The sequence below is a fragment of the Dendrobates tinctorius genome, unplaced genomic scaffold (genome assembly GCF_039654945.1).
Source record: "Dendrobates tinctorius isolate UK_male_01 unplaced genomic scaffold, ASM3965494v1 ptg000107l, whole genome shotgun sequence".
NCBI classification, from domain to species: domain Eukaryota; kingdom Metazoa; phylum Chordata; class Amphibia; order Anura; family Dendrobatidae; genus Dendrobates; species Dendrobates tinctorius.
In genome coordinates this window covers 43,159,097-43,182,192 of record NW_027361775.1, presented here as the reverse complement: position 1 = coordinate 43,182,192, position 23,096 = coordinate 43,159,097, and the positions used below count along the sequence as shown (strand labels likewise).

General features: G+C 42.0%; 1 protein-coding gene and 1 long non-coding RNA gene across 2 annotated transcripts in view; both read right to left on the bottom strand.

Moving 5' to 3' along the window:
- Positions 1–23,096, bottom strand: part of TPRG1 (tumor protein p63 regulated 1) — a 140,563-nt gene that overhangs the window by 69,770 nt on the left and 47,697 nt on the right. The window contains exon 4 of the mRNA XM_073589412.1: positions 9,730–9,906. Coding sequence (XP_073445513.1) covers positions 9,730–9,906 — 177 coding nt within the window. The remainder of the gene's footprint in view (positions 1–9,729; positions 9,907–23,096) is intronic.
- LOC141100737 (uncharacterized) lies at positions 149–9,716 on the bottom strand. Its single transcript, XR_012234754.1, has 2 exons — positions 2,210–9,716; positions 149–2,033 (listed from the first exon to the last, which is right to left on the bottom strand). It is a non-coding gene; the product is annotated as an uncharacterized lncRNA (long non-coding RNA).

Sequence of the window (23,096 nt, the reverse complement as noted above, 5' to 3'; positions counted from 1 at the left end):
TTTCATGACTCTATCTTGTGTGGTCACCCTGGGGTCACTGCTACACAGAAAGCTATATGTAGACTTTTTTGGTGGCCATCCGTGTGTAATAATTATGAAGGTACTATGGAATCTGATTGCGTGGGATAAAACGAAACTGAGACCAAAGTTGAGACTAATAAACTGTATTTAGAAAGCAAACAGTATAACACAAACTAACAGTGTAATTCCTGAAATTAAAGTGAAGTGCAAACAGCACAAACGGAAGTGTCCAGCAACTAAGCTAGCGGAGCGAGACCGCTAATACAAGCAAGTCCAGAATTTATATGCAGCAATAGTGCGACCTGCACTTATACGAGGTAGTCCAAGAATATGCAAACAGTGAAGCCGGCACTTTTCATGGAAGTCCAGAAATATGCAGATGGGGACCAACAAGGAGAAGGGTTTCCGAGTGTACTTCTTTCAGGTAAAAAACACCCCCCTACTGCAATCAACACGAATACATATATGCGTGTAGCTATCAGGGTTTAACTGGGCAAGTCGGGACAGCCGCCGCTGAGTGGGGGCGCCAAATAATCGTATCGTCTAGGGTGCCAACCTCCACTGCCAGGAAGGGATAGCAGGAAAGCTTGAGGATGCTATAGGTTATTGTTATGTGTATATATGTATTTGTATTGATTGCAATGGGGGATGTTTTTTACCTCAAATATATTAAAGTTTCATGTTTTTAAGGGAATATATGTTTACACTTTGAAATTTCTTCCCTGGTCAATAGGACATTTTTTGATTTTCTGTACTTCTTTCAGGGCTGCAAAAATTCCCGCTAAATTCCAGCACCGCAGCCTGCACAGACACAGTTCCAGGAGTAAATACTCAGATAATAATGACAAAGTCTTATGGATCACAGCACAGCAGTTCCAGAGGTGTGTAGCTCCTCTCTTTAGAAGTCTGGACAATAGGTAGCACAGCCAGGATCAGGAAGCAGCGCAGAAGACTGAAGGCAGCTGGAAGTGATGAGGCAGAGCACAGAGTAAATGAGCAGCAGTTGGAACACCAGAGGCTAGTCAGGAGGAAACTCAGAAGCCACCAGCAACAAAATACTCAGGCAAGGAGTTTTTCCTCACCCGGACTTAAATAACAGGACTGGCAGGAAGTTCCAAGGACAGGGCGAAGTACCAGGCTCCATCTTGGACGAGGGCAAAACAGGATTCATGGAACATCCGGAAACCTTACACCGTGCTTAATGACATTAAAATTTCTGTATCCGCTTGTGAGGTTTGCGCACATGATAAAGTTTGTCGTAACCGGCCGGCCGGGGAATTGACTCCATTGCCTATTCCAGAAAGACCGTGGACTCATTTGTCCATGGATTTCATCACTAATTTGCCTTTGTCTACAACCCCTGGCAAAAATTATGTAATCACCGGCTTTGGAGGATGTTCATTCAGTTGTTTAATTTAGTAGAAAAAAAGCAGATCACAGACATGGCACAAAACTAAAGTAATTTTAAATGGCAACTTTCTGGCTTTAAGAAACACTAAAAGAAATCAAGAAAAAAAATGTGGTAGTCAGTAATGGTTACTTTTTTTAAACCAAGTATAGGGGAGCTAGTCTGATTGCCGTATGTGGAGTCGGGAAGGAATTTTTTTTCCCCAATGTGAAGCTTACTGTTTGCTACATGGGTTTTTTTGCCTTTCTCTGGATCAACATGTTAGGCTATAAGTTGAACTAGATGGACTTAAAGTCTCCCTTCAACCTTAAATACTATATTATTATGTTACTATGTTTTGAGATTGAGGTTCAAAGGATTGTTGATTTCTTGAAAGTCTGTAATTCCCTTCAATACTTCATTCATTGGAGAGCTTACTTACCGGAAGAGATATCTTGGGTCCCTGCTCGAGATGTCAATGCCGATTGTCTGGTCAGGGCCTTCCATTGCAGGTTTCCTGGGAAACCTGGGGGCCCGGTGGCCCCCCTAGAAGAAGGGGTACTGTCACGACTCCGCCACTTAGTGAATGATTGCTATGCTGTTCTATGGAAACGGTCTTGCTGAGCTGTCGGTAAATACAGTATATACTGTAAATTTATGTACATGCTTCTTCTGTTACCTTTGTGGGACATTGCAAATGTTCTAATAAATCTGGGAGGCTATAGCAAGCATCTAAAAGCTCTCATATGGATTGTAGACACACAACACAACACCATAAATGAATTTTAGAATTTTACTGACCTCTGCTGGGAACAATAGGTAATACACAGCAGAAAACATGAATGATGCGTTCATGGATGATGCGTTGCTGGGCTGATGGTGCCTTGATTTACAGCTTAGCTGTCCAATCTCTGTCTGGGGCTTGTGGGACTTTCTGCAGGTGTTCAGTGTTCTGGTAATCGCATAGCTCCTTGACTGAGCTATCTGCCCCTGACCCTTGCCAGGTGTAGTTTGTGTTTCTCGGCGAATGTTAGCCTGATTCTGTTGCTCTGAGTTCTGATCTTCTGCTGCCTGACCCTTTGGACCGTGTTCTGACTTTGTCTTTTCCTTCGGCTTTTGACCAGCTATCTCTTGTTATTGACCCTGGACTGTGACCTGACTTATGCCTTTGTCTTTTCCCTTGGTTATCTACGAACTCTCTTGGTATTGACCCAGGAACGTCTGACTCTTCTGCCTCACGGCCTGTCCGTGAGTAGTGACTAGCGTCACAAAAAGTTTTACAGAGATGCAGCACTCTTGAATTTGCTTGAAAGATGTTGGTGTGTGATCACAGAAACATCTACAATTTTGCTGAAAATACAAAAACATGTTGAGAAAAAAAGACAAACATTAACTTCCTTAGTTCTGAGAAGACTCAAATGTGAGGTGACCAGGAACCCATTATCCTCTAGTGCTGTCATATTCCAGAACTGCATTCTCACTGGAGTGTCCAGAAGGACAAGTTGTTCAGTGCTAGCAGACATGACCAAGGGAAGGAATGCTGAAACCTGACCTCCACTAAACAAGACAGAAGGTGAAATGCGAAGACAGAGCCAAAAGATAAATGAGGAAAGATTCTCAAAGGATTTAAGGATTGATGAGGTGAGAGTCAATCTTGATGGACCAGATGGATAAGCCACGGCTGGATCAGTATCGGGCACAAACATCCACCTTTCTGGGTTGAAGGAGCCTCAAACATCAACTCCTAAACCTACTGCCAGTTTTTAGAAGACACTTTCTTCAAGCAGTGGAACAGGAAAAAGTCTACATTTTTCAAGAAAACCATCATGTTTATGCAGGACAATGATCCATCTCATGCGAGGAAGTACACCACTGCTTGGTTGCGAGTAAAGGCCTTGGAGATGAAAGAATAATGACATGGCCCCTTCCTAACCTTACATAAACCCTTTTGAGATCTTGAGAGTCCTTCTTAAGTGAGTGATTTACGGTGAAGGAAAAATCACTGAACATTGTCTGGGAGGCTGTGGTTGATGCTGCCCAAAAACTGGATCGTCAGCAGATTAAGAAACTGACAGACTCCATGGATGAAAGGAAAAGAAAGGCAGCTATATTGGTTACTGATAATTATTTCAAATGTCAGAAATGTACTTTTGTACATTTCAACTGTTTGGTAAGGGTATGTGCACACTTTGCGGATTCTGCTGCGTTTCCGCAGCGGTTTTGGGCCTGCGGAAACGCTGCAGATTCTGCAGCGTTTTACAAACCCTTTATTTCCTATGAAAATAAAAAAAACATGTGCACATGCTGCGGATTTTTCCGCGCGGTTTTGCTGCGGTTTACAATCCGCAGCATGTCAATTGTTTGTGCGGTTCTGCTGCGTTTCTGCACCCATTGACTTCCATTGAGTCACGCAATTCCGCAGCAAAACCGCAGAGATAAAAATATCTGCGGTTATTGCTGCGGAATTGGGTGAAAAAACGCAGCAGAAGGAAGTGATGTCGGGAGGAAGAGGAAGTGCGTGGGCGGAGTGTAGGGAAGAAGAAGGAAGTCACCATAACGTCATGGAAGGCTACCGTCGCATGGGGATCGATGTGGGCCGTCTCATAGATTTGGTATGTATGCATGTATGTATGTCTGTGCGTCAGTCTGTGTGCGTCTGTATGTGTTTGTCTGTATGTGTTTGTCTGTATGTGTTTGTCTGTGTGCGTCAGTCTGTGTGCGTCAGTCTGTGTGCGTCAGTCTGTGTGCGTCAGTCTGTGTGCGTCAGTCTGTGTGCGTCAGTCTGTGTGCGTCAGTCCCCATGCGACGGTAGGCCCACAATTGTGCTCAGTCGCTGTATGGGACTGCTGCTCCCATCGCTATAGGATGGGAGAGTAGTCCCTGCGGCGACCGTGCACAATTGCTCAGTAAAGGGTTAAAAAAAACATGACACATACAATACACATACAATAAAGGACATACAACATACAACATAAACATACTCACCACATAGCGATGCTCCTGCCGTTTTTCATGGAGTTTTCCGGTGTTCGGGTGCTCCGGGACCTCGCTTTACGGCAATGACCTTTCCCACGCAGCATTGCCGTAAAGGAGAGTACCGGAGTCAATGAACTCCGGTAAACTCTCTCACGCATGCGCAGTAACACACTGCAGGAGCTTAGCTCCTGTCAGTGTGTTTCTGCAGCCATGGAGGATGGTCACATCTCAGGATGTGACTGTTCTCCATGGCAGATCGTCGTGGGACCCTCGTTTATGGACTGCGACGGAACAGGGAGTATAAATTTGGTTTGTTATTTTTAATTTTTTTCTAGGAGAACGAGGGCGTCGCTGGATTGAGTGAAAAATAAGAATTTTTTGTCAAAAACTTGTGTTTTTTTATTTCATTAAATTTTTTTTTTTTGGTGTCTGTTTTATTTCAAAATTACCTTTTTTGGATTAATAATGGATCGGCGTCTTCTTGACGCCTCTCCATTATTAACCGGGCTTAATGTCACCGATGAAAGGTGACATTAACCCCTTCATTACCCCACATCCCGCCACTGTGCGGGAGTGGGAAGAGAGGGGCTAAGTGCCGGAATTGGCGCATCTTTGATGCGCCGGTTCTGGGGCGGCTGCGGGCTGGTATTTGTAGCCGGGGGGGGCCAAAATCCATGGCCCCTTCCTAGGCTATGAATATCAGCTCGCAGCTGTCTGCGTAGCCTTTCTGGCCCTAAAATATAGGGGGACCCCACGTAAAAATATTTTTGGGTTGGGACCCCTTTTTTTAGAGCCAGAAAGGTTACTCAGACAGCTGTGGGCTGATATTCATAGCACGGCTACAAATATTAACCCTCAGCTGTCTGCGTAGCCTTATTGGTAAAAGCAAAATGGAGGCTGGGGGGGGTTGGAGCAGGAAATGACATCACCTTTTTTTTTTCTTGAGTACAGTATTGTCCAACTTTATTTAATTTCTTCTAGTGCAAAACCGCAGACAATTCTGCCAAAAAACTGCAGGAAAAACCGCAGAAAAAAACGCACCAAAAACGCACCAAAACCGCACCAAAACCGCACATGCGGTTTCTGCCAAGAGGTGCGGTTTTGTCAACAACAAAAAAAGCAGGGAAATTTACTACGTGTGCACATAGCCTTATTATTCTCACTTTAACAGATGAAAATAAACAACTGAGATGAGAAAAATTACATTTTTAATTTAGCTACATAATAATTGAGGACACTAAGACAGCCTTAGGCTGTGTGCACACGATGCAGATTTGCAGCGGATCCGCAGCGGATTTTACCACGCAGAAACGCTGCATATCCGCAGTGTGATGTACAGTAGCCTTAAAATCAATGGAAAAAAAAAAACGCTGTGCAGACGCTGCGGATTTTTCCGCGCGGTTTTCCTGTGGTACAAAATCTGCAGCATGTCACTTCTTTTGTGCGGTTTTCCATCTCCCCTGTCACCAAATCCGCAGGGGGAAAACCGCAATGGAAAACCGCAATAAAACCGCAGGAAAAATGGAAGAAATCCGCAGGAAAAATGCAGGTCATTTGACCTGTGGATTTCTTCCATTCTGCGCGGAAAAATCCGCAGGGCCAAAAACTCCGTCTAAACTCAGCCTAACAGTCACCCAATAATTCTGTACAAATATATTCTTCTAAGATAAAATCTCACTTTTACGTAAATATTCAGCAATGTGTTATACATGGTGCAGATCAGCACTGTTGTTCTCTGCATGCCCCTTCACACACTATCATCTTTGGTCCCCTGAAACCATCTGAGACGATAGCAGCATATCCACAGGAACTATTATAAAAAAGTTGGACAGCTTGGGCACTCCAAAGAGGAGACATGATGGAAGAGTAGCCTGCATGCGAGTCAGTTACAGGGGGCTTTTAAACAGAGCAGCTAACATTAATCCAATAAGCTCCAGTAAGAAAAGACATGTAAAACAATTTATTCTCCAAAATTAGGAACGCGAGAAATTAAAACTCCAGCCACAGAGACATTTCTGGCATGTATTTAGTAACGCCATAATTGTCACAGGTAGGGATAACTTATTATCACCTTCCTGACCTATGACGAAAATGTGTGTCATGGTCGGTTTCTAGGTCTCACTCTACGATGTACATTTTCATCAGATAGATCTTCGGATCAGGGCTATATTACTGCTTCTCCTGGGTTTGGCATCCATCATCGCATCAACGCACTCTCAATGAGTCACTAAAAACTACACAAATAATGGTAATGAAAATAATAAATCTGTAACAATGTGTGACAGAATGAATGTGAGCCATGGAGAGAAAATATGTGATGTTAAAGAGGAAGGCTGCAAGATGTTACTACAAATCATTAGCCATTACTGTCAGGTTACAGGTATCTAACTAAGACAATATTTGAGATAACAAAGAAAGAAACTGGAAAGGAAATTGAAGGATTCTGTGATTCTGCCTCTTGTTCTGTGCTCTTGTAGCCTTCCCCAGGGTTTCCTATTATAGGTGAAAGCCCATATTGTTTGCACTATACATTATAATAAGATGCACCCCAGGTTCAAAGGGAATCTGTCATGTCAGGAAATGCTATATACCTATTTAAATAGCATGAGAATCATATCTGCCTGCCTTACTGGAGCAGCGGCTACAGGGAGAAAATAAATATGTATCCTCCCTGCAGCCACTCGCCTCTTGTCATTGGGATGGTGCAGGGAGCGGTGACAGTCACCACTCGCTATACTTTGAGCACACTGTAATCAATACTATAAACTACCACATTTTGAAATTCCTTTCAGACAGGTGAAATGCAGATCGTTATAGCTTCTTTTCCTACCCTGCACCGGTCAGACTGATCAGTGTTAGGCAGTAGGAAAGATATGTCACTGCATATTTCTTTCAATAATTGGGAAAGCCACAGTGCTAACATTCACCATACATGGGTGCATCTTACAGGTTAAAAATTAGGCTAGATTCCTTAATCCTAACATTTTACTATGAGGTGAATAGACTCTGTAAACTGCTCACAGAGAATTTGCCCCCTTTCACCCCATTCAATATAAAACAATAAAAATAAAATCAAGCATACACATATTAGGTATCGCCGCGTTCAGAATTGCCCCATCTATCAACTAAAAAAAGGAATAACCTGATCGTTGAACGGCGTAGTGAGAAAAAAAGTCAGAATGCCAGAATTACGTTTTTTTGGGGGTCGCCGCGACATTACATTAAAATGCAATAACGGGCGATCAAAAGATTTTATCTGCACAAAAATGGTATAATTAAAAACATTAGCCCAGCATGCAAAAAGTAAGCCCTCACCCAACCCGAGATCATGAAACATCGAGACGCTACGGGTATCAGAAAATGACGCAATTTTTTTTTTTTAGCAAAGTTTAGAATTTTTTTTACCACCTAGATAAAAAAGAACCTAGACATGTTTGGTGTCTATGAACTAGTAATGACCTGAAGAATCATAATGGCAGGTCAGTTTTAGCATTTAGTAAACCTAGCAAAAAAGCCAAGCAAAAAACAAGTGTGGGATTGCACTTTTTTTGCAATTTCATCGCACTTGGAATTTTTTTCCTATTTTCTAGTACACGACATGGTAAAACCAATGGTGTCATTCAAAAGTTCAACTCATCCCGCAAAAATAAGCCCCCACATGGCCATATTGATAGAAAAATAAAAAAGTTATCGCTCTGGGAAGGTGGGGAGCGAAAAAAGGAAAACACAAAACCAAAAAAAGCTCCTGGGGTTAAGGGGTTAATATACAGCATGAGGTCTACATAGCTCCCTATGTACAGTATGAGACCCACACAGCCTCTTATTTACACCATGAACCCCACATAGCCCCCTATATTCAGCATGAGCCCACAAAGCCTCTGATATACACCACTAGATGGTGGCCCGATTCTAACGCATCGGGTATTCTAGAATATGTATGTAGTTTATTTATGAAGATTTAAGACAGAACTTGTTCAGTAAAGATGAGTGAACTACGTCACACTGTGAGTGAGGGTTAAATTCCGCGCCAATATCGCTGATTGGACGCTGGGCGCGACCAATCAGAAAAGCGTGGTTCAAATCCCGCAGCAATTCGCGGGCGGACTGCTCCTGTTGCTGACTGGTCTCAGTCTAGCGCCGGTCATCTCCCGGCTGCATCGCCGCTGACCTCCGTGCAGCAGGAGATTACCCACGGCAACGTCGGGAGATCAAGGAGGTCCTTCCCTTCTTTCTTAAGTATAATAATGTTTGCCTCATAAAAGGAGTCAGGTAAGTATTCCCCCTTCCAGATCCCTTGAAATACCTTTAGAAGAAGTGGTGCCAGAATATCTTGATATTTTCTGTACATTTCAACAGGGAACCCATCTGGTCCAGGAGCCTTCCCAGGGGCCATAGCCATCATAGCATTTTTAATTTCCTCTATAGTAAAGTCAGTGTCCAAAAAAGCCCGCTGGGTAGTATCCAGTGTGGGGCATTCTATATCTCATAGATAATTCAGTTATTGTGGAGTATCAAGACCACTCGTTGAATTATATAATGTTCTAGAATACTCATAAAAACAATGAAGTATATCTTCAGTTGAGGTCACTATTGAACTATCCAATGTCCGGATCTGGAGTATAGTGTTGGATGTGTTATGTTGACGCACTAGGAAAGCCAAAAATTTACCTACCTGATTCCCTAGTTCAAAATAGGATTGCCAAGTAAAAAATAATTTGCGCTTAGACTTGGTGTCCATGTATTGAGTATCTAGCCTATGGGAAGTCATCCATACCACTCTATTCTCATTAGTCTGGCTAGATATATATGCTGCTTCGGAGTCTTTAAGTCGCTGTTCCATCTCGTCATCTTCCCTTGAGGTTACCTTTTTAATATAAGAAATCGTAGAGGACAGACATCCTCTCAACAGTTTTTCATCTTTGCTTGCACTATTGATTAATTGCATAAATGTGAAATGATTCAATTCCGATACTTTGGTTCCAGATTTACATCTGTTGCCAGTAAACAAACACAGCTGCTTCCATCTCTCAGTGTTAATCCGGCTCTGCAATTACACAGCATGTAGCACTTGTTGTTCTGGTCCTGCTCTATAATGCAGGCAGAATAAAAGTTGCATTTTATCTGTCAGGTGCACAATGCACCTATATATTATGGCTTTTTGAGCGACATACACTCTCCACATTTCTATAAAAGCCATTAAGAAAATTGCTAACAGACTACAGGCCTTCTCAGGGGGAAACTACAAATACCAGTATACTTAATGAGAACCCACTGCCACTATGCAGCATACGGAAGGCCCACGTGCGTCCCATATCTTAGCTGTGTTATAAAAACTGCCCACTTACTTGTCCAAGGACTTCTGTGGAAATATGAATGGACCGCAACATATTCGGTCTACGAAGTTTAGAGGAACCTTTTGGATTTGCTGGCAGCACAACATGATGAAGTCATACTTGCAGATAAATAGGTTATTAGCTGTTAACAGAACAACACGTTCCTTTTCATTGTTCCAATGATCAATTCTGCAAGAAATAAAAGAAATAAATACATCAGATGTACCGGATTATTAGCATCATTACACATGTACTATGTGGCAATAAAAAAAAAAAAAAAGCTACTAGACATGCATTCTGCACTTTGACCACAAGGTGGCAGCAATTTGTCAATCTAAATAACCAGAGGAGCAGAAACATGGTGCCAGCTTTTTAATTTGACATTACGGTGATTATTCATTCTGAAATCTTGTTAAAAAATATCTCCCATCTGGATTATGAACAAAACTGCAAAACCTCACAAGTTTCTGTGAGTGCCTGTCTTCATTTAGAAAGATTCTGACAGCCCCAAGAATGTGAAAATAAGAGAAAAAAATATTGTGCAAGCAGCTTTTTAACTGAGAATAAGTATCTGACATAACCAGACTATCACATTAGAAGAAACAAAGCAGGTTGATTGACTCCAAAGCTCATTTATACAAAGAAATTCTCCAGTGAAAGCCCACTTACTATGGTATATTTGTGGGATACGTGCCAGAAATGCACTATAGCATGACCCAACTGCTGGGATACAAGGCAGTATTGTAAGATGAAACACATAAGAATGCTACTATTGGGAGACCATGTGTCAGCGTGCCACTGTAGTAGCCAGGTGTCAGCGTGCCACTGTAGTAGCCAGGTGTCAATGTGACATAGATGTAGCCAGGTGTCAGAGTAGCATAGTTGCAGCCAGGCCTCAGATGGCATAGTTGTAACTAGGCATCAGCGTGGCATGATTGTAGCCACTCCTCAGCGTGACATAGTTGTACCCAGGCCTCAGCGTGGCATAGTTGTACCCAGGCACCAGCGTGGCATAATTCCTGCGCCTCTGCCTGCCATTATAGCTCATCGTCTGTGTGACGTCAGGCGCTATACAAGTAATTCAGATATTGAGCTATCACCCTTAAGAGCCTGGTGCTAGGCATGGAAACAACCTTGAGTGGCAGAGCATTAATATATAGCACGTTTGAGGGGTGGGTGGTAATTAATCTTATTAATAGATTCCGTTTATGACATACTTTGCTCCATAATGCCTACTGTCAGCATAAACTTGTTGTGCGACTAGAATGCTAAAATGATAAACGCTCTTTAACAATAGGACAAAAACAATGTGATGTCTCTTTCCCCACTCTATCAATAGACTAAAACGTGGACTGTTAGACGTCAAACACAACGTAGAAAAATACGGACCGTATTGTACGGCCATAATACGCATAAATGGTCCCTAAATAGTGATCCGTATGCCAACCGTTGTCAGGGTGTGGTCGCGTATTTTTCCCATGTAAGCATCCGTATGCCGAGAATTTCTCGCAGGCTTGCAAAATGGACATATAATGGAGCCCAATGACAGGTTTTCAAACACAAATGAAAGAATTGATATATACACATAGAATGTATATATATATATATGTATTCTATGTGTGTATATCAATTCTGTCGTTTCTTAAGGAAGGCTTTTTGAGAACATATTTATTAGCTTGCGGGTGCGACTTGCAGAGCCCCTGAGGTGCCAGAACAGCAGAAAACCCACAAGTAACCCAATTTTGGAAGCTACACCCCTTGGGGTGTAATTGGCATTTTTATCCCACAAATGTTGCACTGATTTCTATATCATTAGGATGTGTGAAAATGAAAAATTACATCTGTAACAATAATAAGTAGATTTCAAGCAAAATGTTCCATGTTTATCGTAGCTAATAAGAGAAATAGTGCGGTGTAAATTATTACACCATTTCTCCCAAGTACGGTAATACCCTATCTGTGGTCATACACTTCTGTCCGACAACACTGCAGGGCTCAGAAGAGAACAAGCGCCATTTGCCTTTTGAGCACAAAGTTTTATGGAGCAAAATCTGGGCACCATTGGCAGAGCCCTTAAGCTGTCAAAGCAGCATAAATCCCCCAAAAGTGACTATATTTTGCAAATTACACTCAGGCCGGGATCACACACAGCGAGATACGGCCGAGTCTCGCAGGTTAAAACCAAGCTCTGGCGCCGGCACTCTGGAGCGGAGCGTGCAGCCGCACAGCAATACATGGAGCTGCACGCTGCGCTCCGGAGTGCCGGTGCCAGAGCTTGGTTTTAACCTGCGAGACTCGGCCGTATCTCGCTGTAGTGTGACTCCGGCCTCAGGGAAATAATCTTTGGGTGTAGTGACTATAGTAGTAGTTGACCCCACTGATGTCTTCCCAGAAATTAGTGTGTAGAGGATGTCGCAGAGAAAGGCCATGTGCACACATTCAGTATTTGGTCAGTAATTTACCTCAGTATTTGTAAGCCAAATCCATGAGTGGGTGATAAATAAACATGTTTCTATTATACTTTTCCACTGATTGTTCCACTCCTGATTTTGGCTTATAAATACTGAGGTAAAATACTGACCAAATACTGAAAGTGTGAATGTGGTCTAAAATTATGCCATTATAGTGCTCAGCTTGTCCTTCTGGAGACATGTGCCCATAAATTGTTAAGTGAGGAATTCAGACTCTAACAGTCGATGGACTCATCTCAATATAAAACTGGTAGGTGTCCGACACTCCCATAATCAGCTGAAAACTGCTCCGGCAGTGATCAGAACTAGGTGAGGTACCAGAATGAGGCCGGGGTCACACTGGCGAGGAATACGGCCGAGTGAGAGGCGCTAAAAGCACGCATTAGACACGGACCAATGATTCTCTATGGGGTCCCTCGCACCAGCCGTATATTTCTCATCCGTATTCTACGGTCCGTGCCACTCGCAGCATGCTGCGATTGTCAGCGTACTACGGCCGTAATACACCAATGCAAGTCTATGGGTGTGCAAAAAATACGGATTACACATGGACCACACATGTGACTTGCGAGAAATACGCACCCGGTGTCTTTTAGCAAAGCCGGCAATTCAGTGCACTATACAGTAAACTCACACTGACAGTTTTAATAAAGAAGAGAAAGGAGATATATATATATATATATATATATATATATATGCATTCTATGTGTCTATATCTATTCTTTGGTTTCTGATATAAAGTCATAGGGCTCCATTATATGTCCATTTTGCAAGCCTGCGAGAAAATCTCGCCATACGGATGCCATACGGATTGCATACGGATGCTGACATGCGCAAAATAAGCGACCGCACCTTGATTACGGATGACATACGGAGCACTGTTTAGGGGTCTGTCATCCGTATTACGCATGTAAAATACTGACCGTATTTTGCGCAGGTTAGTGTGACTCCGGCCTAACACAGCAGCGCTGTACAGTGCTTGGTTGCCGAATACAGCAGCACATTCACTTCAAAGGGAGATAAAGTGCAGCATGTATGTGTCTGTGGCCACTAAGTAAAGTACGGGCTGCTGATCGGTGGGTGTGCCAAGGTCACCACCAATCTCATACTGATCACCAATCAGACAGATAGGTCATTAATGATTAGACCTGTAAAAGCCATTGAAATGGCTTCTCCCACCTGCTGCAATGCTATACATATTTATGGTAACTGTGGTTATGGCACTGTGGGACTCAGAAGGGCCATTTGACTCTGAGAGTGGATTTTACTGGACTGGTTTGTTTGGAGTTGTTGTTTTTCCAGAAACTTTCAGCTACTAATCACATAGAAAATCTCTATTTTTTCTGTTGACAGATCGTTGATCTGAGTAGGGACTTCAATTTTCTAGGATGAGTTGAAGTTTTATTGGTGCAGTTTGGGACTACATAACATTTTTAACCCCTTTACCCCCAAGGGTGGTTTGCACGTTCATGACCGGGCCAATTTTTACAATTCTGACCACTTTCCCTTTATGAGGTAATAACTCTGAAACGCTTCCATGGATCCTGGTGATTCTGACAATGTTTTCTCGTGACATATTGTACTTCACGTTAGTGATAAAATTTCATTCAAATAACTTGCGTTTATTTGTGAAAAAAACGGAAATTAGGCGAAAATTTTGAAAATTTCGCAATTTTCCAACTTTGAATTTTAATGCCCTTAAATCACAGAGATATGGCACACAAAAAACTTAATTAGTAACATTTCCCACATGTTTACTTTACATCAGCACAATTTTGGAACCAAAATTTTATTTTGTTAGGAAGTTATAAGGGTTAAAATTTGACCAGTGATTTCTCATTTTTGCAACACCATTTTATTTTTAGGGACCACATCACATTTGAAGTCACTTTGAGGGGTCTATGATAAAAAATCCACAAAAGTGACACCATTCTAAAAACTGCACCCCTCAAGGTGCTCAAAACCACATTCAAGAAGTTTATTAACCCTTCAGGTGCTTCACAGGAATTTTTTGAATGTTTAAAAAAAAATGAACATTTAACTTTTTTTTTCACAAAAAAAATTACTTCAGGTCCAATTTTTTTTATTTTACCAAGGGTAACAGGAGAAATTAGACTGAAAAAGTTATTGTGCAATTTGTCCTGAGTACGCTGATACCTTATATGTGGGGGGGAACCACTGTTTCGGCGCATGGCAACTGTTTCAATGCAAAATTGGCTGGAATTCAGATCAGTCGCCATGTCATGTTTGGAGAGCCCCTGCTGTACCTGAACAGTGGAAACCCCCCATAAGTGACCCCATTTTGGAAACTAGACCCCCCAAGGAACTTATCTAGATATGTGGTGATAACTTTGAACTCACAAGGGCTTCACAGAAGTTTATAACGTACAGCCGTACAACTAAAAAAATCATATTTTTTCCACAAAAATAATCTTTTCACCCTCAATTTTTATTTTTCCAAGGGTAACAGGTCCGCAAAAGTTATTGTGCAATTTGTCCTGAGTATGTCGATACCCCATATGTGGGTGTAAACGACTATTTGGGCGCATGGCAGAGCTCAGAAGGGAAGCAGCGCCATTTGACTTTTTTGGCTGGAATTGAGATCGGACACCATGTCGCGTTTACAAAGCCCCTAATGTACCAAAACAGTGGAAACCCCCCACAAATGACACCATTTTGGAAACTAGACCCCCTAAGGAACTTATCTAGATGTGTGGTGAGCACTTTGAACCCCCCCCCCCAGTGCTTCATAGAAGCTTATAACGCCCAGGCATGAAAATAAAAAAAATCATATTTTTTCCACAAACATGATCTTTTAGTTCCCAATTTCTTTATTTTCCCAAGGGTAACAGGAGAAATTGGACCCCAAAAGTTGTTGTCCAATTTGTCCTGAGTACCCTGATACCCCATATGTGGGAGAAAACTACTGTATAGGCACACGTCGGGGCTCGGAAGGGAAGTAGTGACGTTTTGGAATGCAGACTTTGATGGAATGGTTTGAGGGTGTCATGTCGCGTTTGGAGAGCCTCTGATGTGCCTAAACTGTTGAAACTACCCACTAGTGACCCCATTTTGGAAACTAAACCCCCCCGGAACTTATCTAGATGTGTGGTGAGCACTTTGAACCCCCAAGTGCTTCACAGAAGTTTATAACGTCCGGGCGTGAAAATAAAAAAATCATATTTTTTTCCACAAAAATGATATTTTTGCCCACAATTTTTTTTTATTTTCCTAAGGATAACAGGAGAAATTGGACCCCAAAAGTTGTTTTGCAATTTGTCCTGAGTAGGCTGATCCCCCATATGTGGGGGTAAACCACTGTTTGGGCGCATAGCAGAGGTTGGAAGGGAAGGAGCACCATTTGACTTTTTCAACGCAGAATTGGCTGGAATTGAGATCAGGCGCCATGTTGCGTTTGGAGAGCACCTGATGTGCCCAAACAGTGGAAACCACTCAATTCTAACTCCAACCCTAACCCTAACGGGAAAATGGAAATAAATACATTTTTTTTTTTTAATTTTATTATTTTTCCCTAACTAAGGGGGTGATAACGGGGGGTTTTATTTACTATTTATGGCGGGTTTTTATTTTTGGCAGCTGTCGCACGCTAAAAGACGCTTTTCATTGTAATAATAGTTTTTGCATCACCACATTTTGAGACCCATAATTTTTCCGTATTTTGACCCACAGAGTCATGTGAGGTCTTATTTTTTGTGGGACGAGTTGACGTTTTTATTGGTACCATTTTCAGGCGCGTGACATTTTTTGATCGCTTTTTATTCCGATTTTTGGGACGCAGAATGAACAAAAACCAGCATTTCAAGAATTTCTTTTCGGGGGGTGCATTTACACCGTTCCGCGTGCAGTAAAATTGATAAGGCAGTTTTATTCTTCGGGTCAGTACGGTTACAACGATCCCTCATTTATGTCATTTATGTTTTGTCGCTTTTATGCAATGAAGACAATTTTATATAAAAAATAATTTTTGCATTGCTTTATTCTGCGAGCTGTAACTTTTTTATTTTTTTGCTAATGACGCTGTATCGCGGCTCGTTTTTTGCGAGACAAGATGACGTTTTCAGCGGTACCATGGATATTTATATGCGTCTTTTTGATCGCGCGTTATTGCACTTTTTGTTCGGCGGTATGATAATAAATCATTATTTTTTGCTTCGTTTTTTATTTTTTAAGGGGTTCGCTAAAGAGGTTAACTAATGGGACAGTTTCATAGGGCGGGTCGTTAAGGACGCGGCGATACCAAATATGTGCACTTTTATAGTTTTTTTTTTTTTATTTCCAAAAAATGAATTTATTAGGGAATTTTTTTAAAAATTTATTTAGTGATTTTTAAAAAATTATTTTTACACTTTTTTTTTTATTACATTGTCCCGAGGGGACATAGCTGATCTGTCACATCACAGATCACTGTGACAGATCAGCTATCTGTCACAGGCACTACACAAGCTTCCTCCTTGCCTGCGCTTTGCAGGCACTGAGGAAGCCAGCTCCCTGCAGGCCCCCGAAGGTCCCCGTCGCCATCTTGGATCCAGGGACCTGCAGGGAAGGAGACCCCCGCAGCAGCGCTGCACATTGCGCTGCTGTGGGGGGGCTCAGGGAAGCACGGAGGGAGCCCCCTCCTTGCCGATGCTTCCCTTTAACCCCCGGTACACCGCGATCGTGTTTGATCGCGGTGTGCAAGGGGTTGTGTCGGGGGCGGTCCGTGACCGCCCCTGACACATAGTGCCGGGTGTCAGCTGTGATAATCAGCTGACACCCGGCCGCGATCAGCTGCGCTCCCCCCGTGAGCGCAGTTGGTACCGCTAGACGTACTATCCCGTCCATGGGCATAGGGGCCCGGGTCCCATGGACGGGATAGTACATCTGATGTCAGAAAGGGGTTAATCACTTTTCATTTCAACTTTTGAGAAGCAGAATAAACAAATAAACAGCAATTCCAGAACGGTCTTATTTTTTTACGCCATTTTTCGCTATTCACTGTGCAGTAAACATGAAAGGATGATTTTATTCTTCAGGTCGGTACAATTACAGTGACACCAGAGTCTTATTCGTACCATTTCGGACCACGAAATTCATAAATGTTTATTATTTTTGTTCATGTCATTAAGGCTACATCCACACGGTCAGTAACCGGCAGCGCTGTGAACACAGCACATGTCCGCTGCATCCAAAGCACTGCCGGCTTTTGAACGCAAGTGAATCCTCTTGTTCATTGAACCGTGCGGAATCACCGCATCAAACACATTGCACTAGTGATATTTTTCTTGCGGAGACTTGTATCTCGTCAAGATAAATAGACATGCTGCGGTCTGGAAAGACGCTCCGCATGTGCGTCTATGCAGGGAAGCCGCAGACGCCAGTGCACGCATAGTGGGCATGGGATTTCTTGAAATCCCATCCGCTAGGCTGTAACAGCTGGACACTGCGGGGTGGACGTTGCAGATGCGTGCAGCGTTCACTGACCGTAGGAATATAAACTAACCGTGCAGTAAGATTTATATAATGGCTTGTTTTCTGCAGGACAAGATGACTCTTTTAGCGATGTTTTTTTTTTTTTATATACATGATTTCTTTTGTTGTGTTTTTTTTTTAATGGTGTTCACAAAACAGGTTAAAAAATATAATAGTTTTAAAGATCTGGTCATGTCGGATGTTGTGATACCAGTTATGTGTACTTTTTTCTTTTTTCGTTTAGTTTTGTTTTGATAAAAAAAACAGTGTTTTTACTTGCAAAACTATTTTCTCTTTATTTAGTACTTTCTTACAATGTTAATATATGAAAAAAATTAAATCTGACTTTTTTAAAAACTGTTTTTACTTATGTCTCACACATGAACTTTCACTTGTTTAGTCACTGCTCCGCAATGCTTATGCATTGTAGGGTATTAGACTTGTCAGTCGTAGGCGAGGAAAAAAGTAAAACATACCATGCACATTATTTAATACTAAATATGTGCAGGCACTATTTTTTTTTTTTTGTGTGTGTAGTATGGTACATATGGGGGTGTGGCCCCTCCAGGGCTCAGCACCCTTATCCACCCATATTTCTCACACAAGGGTTTAATTGCGAGCTACGCCTGGTATCCTTTTCACTCCCCATTCACATGAGGCTGGTTTGGCACATGGAGAGGTAAGACATTAGTGATAGGGACCATCCATAATAAAAGGTCACCTTGATGTGGTCTGATGGCTTTTGTGCTCATTGATCAAAAAACAATGATGTTTTTAACGTTTGTAGCAATACTGGAATTCATGTATTCATTCATCGCAGTATACTGCCGCACCGTTTATGTAATTTATGGATAGGGTCATTTGAGAAAATTGGTCTGATTATGCTAATCACACTCTGATCAGACTCTGATAAGAGTTTGATCAGAGTGTGATCAGATTTTTTTGAATGTGGAAAATTAAAAAAAAAAAAAAAGTCTATCTTTTCCAGTCTGTCGTGTGAGTGCGGTTTGATTTTTATCACGGACCCATAGACTTGAGTGGCTGCTGCTGTGCTCTGAACACTGACAGAGCTCTCTCATGTCAGTGTAAGCCTCATTCAGACATCCTTGTGTTATAAACATATGAAGGAGGCTTACACTGACACAGCAGAGTCATGTATCTAATGCATCATGTACGATACAGCACACAGAGCAGTCTATATAATCCTCATCATGTGTAATACAGCCTGCACAGCCACATATGTGATCCCCATCATGCGATAGAACCATCAGAGCCACATGTATCTAATGCCCATCATGTGTGATACAGCCCGCAGAAAATATCTATTGCCATGGTATATGATACAGGCCGCAGAGAGGCTCATCTAAACCCATCCTGTGCAATACACTGCTGATCTCTGTATCTAATCCAATCATGTGACACACTCCGCTGAGCCCATACCTAATCCCAACATGTGTGATACACTCCTCTGGGCCCTGTACCTAATCCATTCATGTGTGATGCATGTCCACATACAGTCCGAGTATCTAATCCTATCCTGTTTGATACACTCTGCTGATCCCATAACTAATCCCAACACGTGTGATACACTCCACTGGACCCTGTACCTAATCCCATCCTGTGTGATGCAAGTCCATGTATTTAATGCCATCTTGTGTGATACACTCCACTGAGACCTGTAGCTAATCCCATCACATGTGATACACTGTAAAGTACAAATCGTCCTGCAAAAAAACAAGTCCTCATATGGCTATGAGGTTGGAAATATAAAAAAGCGATGGCTCTTGGAAGAAGGGGAGGAAAAAGCGAAAGTGCAAAAATGGAAAATGGCATGGTCATGAAGCAGTTAAGAACTAGAGTTGGCCACAATTTGGCAATCCATTATAAGTCTGATTGATTTGTTATTTCAGCCAACATTTATTTTATGTGTCTGACCGGTATTAGTCACTCTTGCATTATGTAGACCCTGCTCACTATACTAAAGTGGATAGACCCTTTGTGTGATGACATGTAACAAGTATGGGGCCCATTTATCAACTAGTAGTGATGCACCGGTTATGAAGCGTGCACATTGGAACATAAACATGGTATAATCGCATTGATCTCCCTCCCCTAGTTGTGATGGCAATGCATATGTCTGTGATAAAAGAACCGGCCTAATAATGGAGTGGTAGCCTATCCGGCCTATTCTTCTATTTATTTTCCTGGTATGGACAGACTTCAATGAAACACAAACTCAAGCTAAAATGACATAAGATCCCATCAAGTCCTTGTATTCAGCTGCCAAATGCAGGCTGGTGGGGTTTCTTTTCTGATGCCAGCTTACCAATTAATAACAGTTTTTTCTTGGTAGAAGCAGTTCTCTAGTGTCAGATCAAAGGTGCACATTAATACCAATTATTCCAGGGGAGCTGATGAAGAAACTGCAAATACTCCATAAAGGGTACAGTTAAAGGGATATGTGATACATTGTGATTATGTGAAAAACACCTTCACTTGAAAAAATCATGGAGATAAGGTAGAGCTCAAAATGACCCATACAAGTCTGTTGGTGAAAATCACTGGCTGCACAAGGATGGCATCAGTGTGAAATCTGTGCGCTGTTAATGATTAAAGGGAACATGTCAGCAGGATTTCACCTCCTAACCTATTCATATGCACATGTAGCTTTTTCAAAGAAAAATCCTGCAATATCTTTACATGGCCAGTCTGTTCCTTTGTTGCTGAGAAATCAGTGTTTCAATTGATATGTAAATGAGGCTGAAGAGCCATTCCTAGATCTGATGCCTCTGTCACTCCAGCTCTATGCCTAGTCCCGCACCACCTCTTTCTGCATGACTGGCAGCCTCTATACTATGTGACTTCAGGCAAAGGAGTAGTCAAACAGTTGGAGGTTGTGCTTGGCAAGGAATAGAGCTGGAGCGACAGAGGCTTTAGATCTATAATAACTCTTAAACCTCATTTGCATATCAATGCAAATGTTACATTTTCAGTAATGGAGAGCAGGCTGGTCATGTAAAGGTATTACTGGACTTGTTTTTGAAAGAGCGACATGCACATATAAATAGTTAGGGGGGGGTGAAATCCTGCTGACAGATTCATTTTAACATTGTAATGTACAATAATCTTATTTTGTAGAAACTATACAGTTGGCACACTTTGTAGTCCCATTGAGAGAGACTGAATTTACAAAATCAAGTATTCTTTCACAAGTATTCCAATTTGTGCCACGAGTATGATAGATTAATATATCCACATAAACTATTATTAGGCTGTAGCCCTGTCACCATTCTTGTAGGGCGCCTCGGACACAAGAAGCACGCACCCATATGTTATATAATATTACTGTGCATGGTGTCTTAGAAGTCATGTGCTACAAACAGACTTGTGATAAAAAAAGTGTAGCAAATAACTGCAATCTTCCCCCAACCACATTAAAGGGAGTCTATCAGCACAAACCAAGCCCAAGCGCACGGTGCACCCTGGGTATGACAGAGATGCTCAGGACACTTTCCAAGCTACTTGTTATCCATCTATCTCTGCCCTTCTCTTCCTTGCTTGACAGATCTGGCTTTACAGGAGACAGAGGACATAAATGGAAAACCAGTAGATGAGAAACTGCTCCTCCAAAGCAAGGGAGAAATGAGTGCCTGTGCTTGTTTGGACATTTTTATAGTGCTATCATATTCCCCTTAAATAGTCAGATGATCCTGAGATTGAATGACTTTTTTTAAAGGTAGCCAGCCTGAGCACTGCAGCCACTGGTAGGGTGCTTTTTACCCATTTCTTTCAATCAAAGTTTTGAGGCGCACGCATTTCATGAATGTATTATACACCTGTTTCACAACACTGACACATTTGCGTTTAGCCAGAATACCCACACTGATTGCAGAAAAATAAGCACAGGGCTACGATCAGTGTACCTAGCACAAAGACAAATTAGTGAGAGGGAATGTAAATGTCCAGTATACATAGCATTGCTAGCCTTAGGCCAGGATCACACATGCGGGAAACACGGCCCACTCTCGCATGTTAATACTCGGCACTGCCGTCGGCATTCGGAAGTGGAGCGTGCAGCCGCATAGCAATACATGGAGCCACACGCTCAGTGCCTGGTATTAACATGCGAGACTTGGCCGTGTTTCTCGCATGTGTGATCCCGGCCTTAGATTAAAGCTTTTGCACAAAATTAAGGAAGTTTTTTCATAAAGATAACCGGTGTTAAAAAGATGTTAAATGGAACCTATCAGCTTCCCCAGCACCCCAAATCAACATCATGTATGTATTAATCCCTTTACATACTTTCTAACCAGCTCCTTTTTGTTCCTTACAGATCTTTGACTATACCAAAAGCAATGTTATAACTGGGCGTGGGCACTGTTTGTCCCAGGATAGTCATCCCATTAATCATGTTTCATGCTCCTGGGGGTGTGAGTGAGCCAATTTGCAAAAGCAGCATCACTCCCAACTCTTTGAAAATCGTTGCCTCACTAGCAAGGTGTAGTGAAGGAGTACATAGCTTCATTAGCACACACTACTCATGCCCTGGAAGGCAGCAGCAACATAGGAGAAAGCCACGAAATTTACAAATATCCGCTAGTAACGATTGGCTGGGTAAATGCACAGTGCGCCAAAGCTGGGGCGTGTACACTCGGATTCACCACACTGCCAGGGTGAAGGCAGAGACTGAAGAGTGTGCATGATCCGGCTACATCGACACACTGCTTGTGCCCAGGGAGGCTGCACTAATGTAGGACACAGAAAAAGAATCAGCCGCACTCAAAACGTTGCAAGGTGATTAGTTTAATTATCGTGGAAAAAATTACACCACTAACAAAACAATGCTTGTTTGGCAAAAAGGTTAAGAAGCAAGTGACGTTTCGACCCCATCTGGGTCTTTTTCAAACATTGCTAAAAGACAAATGGAAACATAAATCAGGGTGATGAAACTCACACAATAAATTGAACAAACAGAGAATCATACCGAAATTCACAAAAAAACTACAACGGTTAATAATAAAACAACAGCATGAAAAATATAACACAATACAGTGATAGCAAACATTATATATATATATATATATATATATATATATATATATATATATATATATATATGCTACTCGTGATAATAGATCATAATGAGATCAAGGAGACCCTGAGGAACAGATAAAAGGAGAAAAAAAAAAAAATAGAAAAAGGGGGAAGGAGAGAAGAGCTCACACGGGAAGGGATAAAGTGGAAAAGATTTTTGGGGGCAGTTATATAGCCCTGTTGAAAGAATTGTAGTAGGAGGGTGCCTCTATAAACGGTAATGACCAAAGATGAGAAACCGTAAAGGACCTGTACTTAACTGGAGGCTTGGGTGATGAATTACAATTTCCACTTGAACACAATGACTCAAAGATCCCATTTTTGGACACGTTAGTCCAAAAAGAT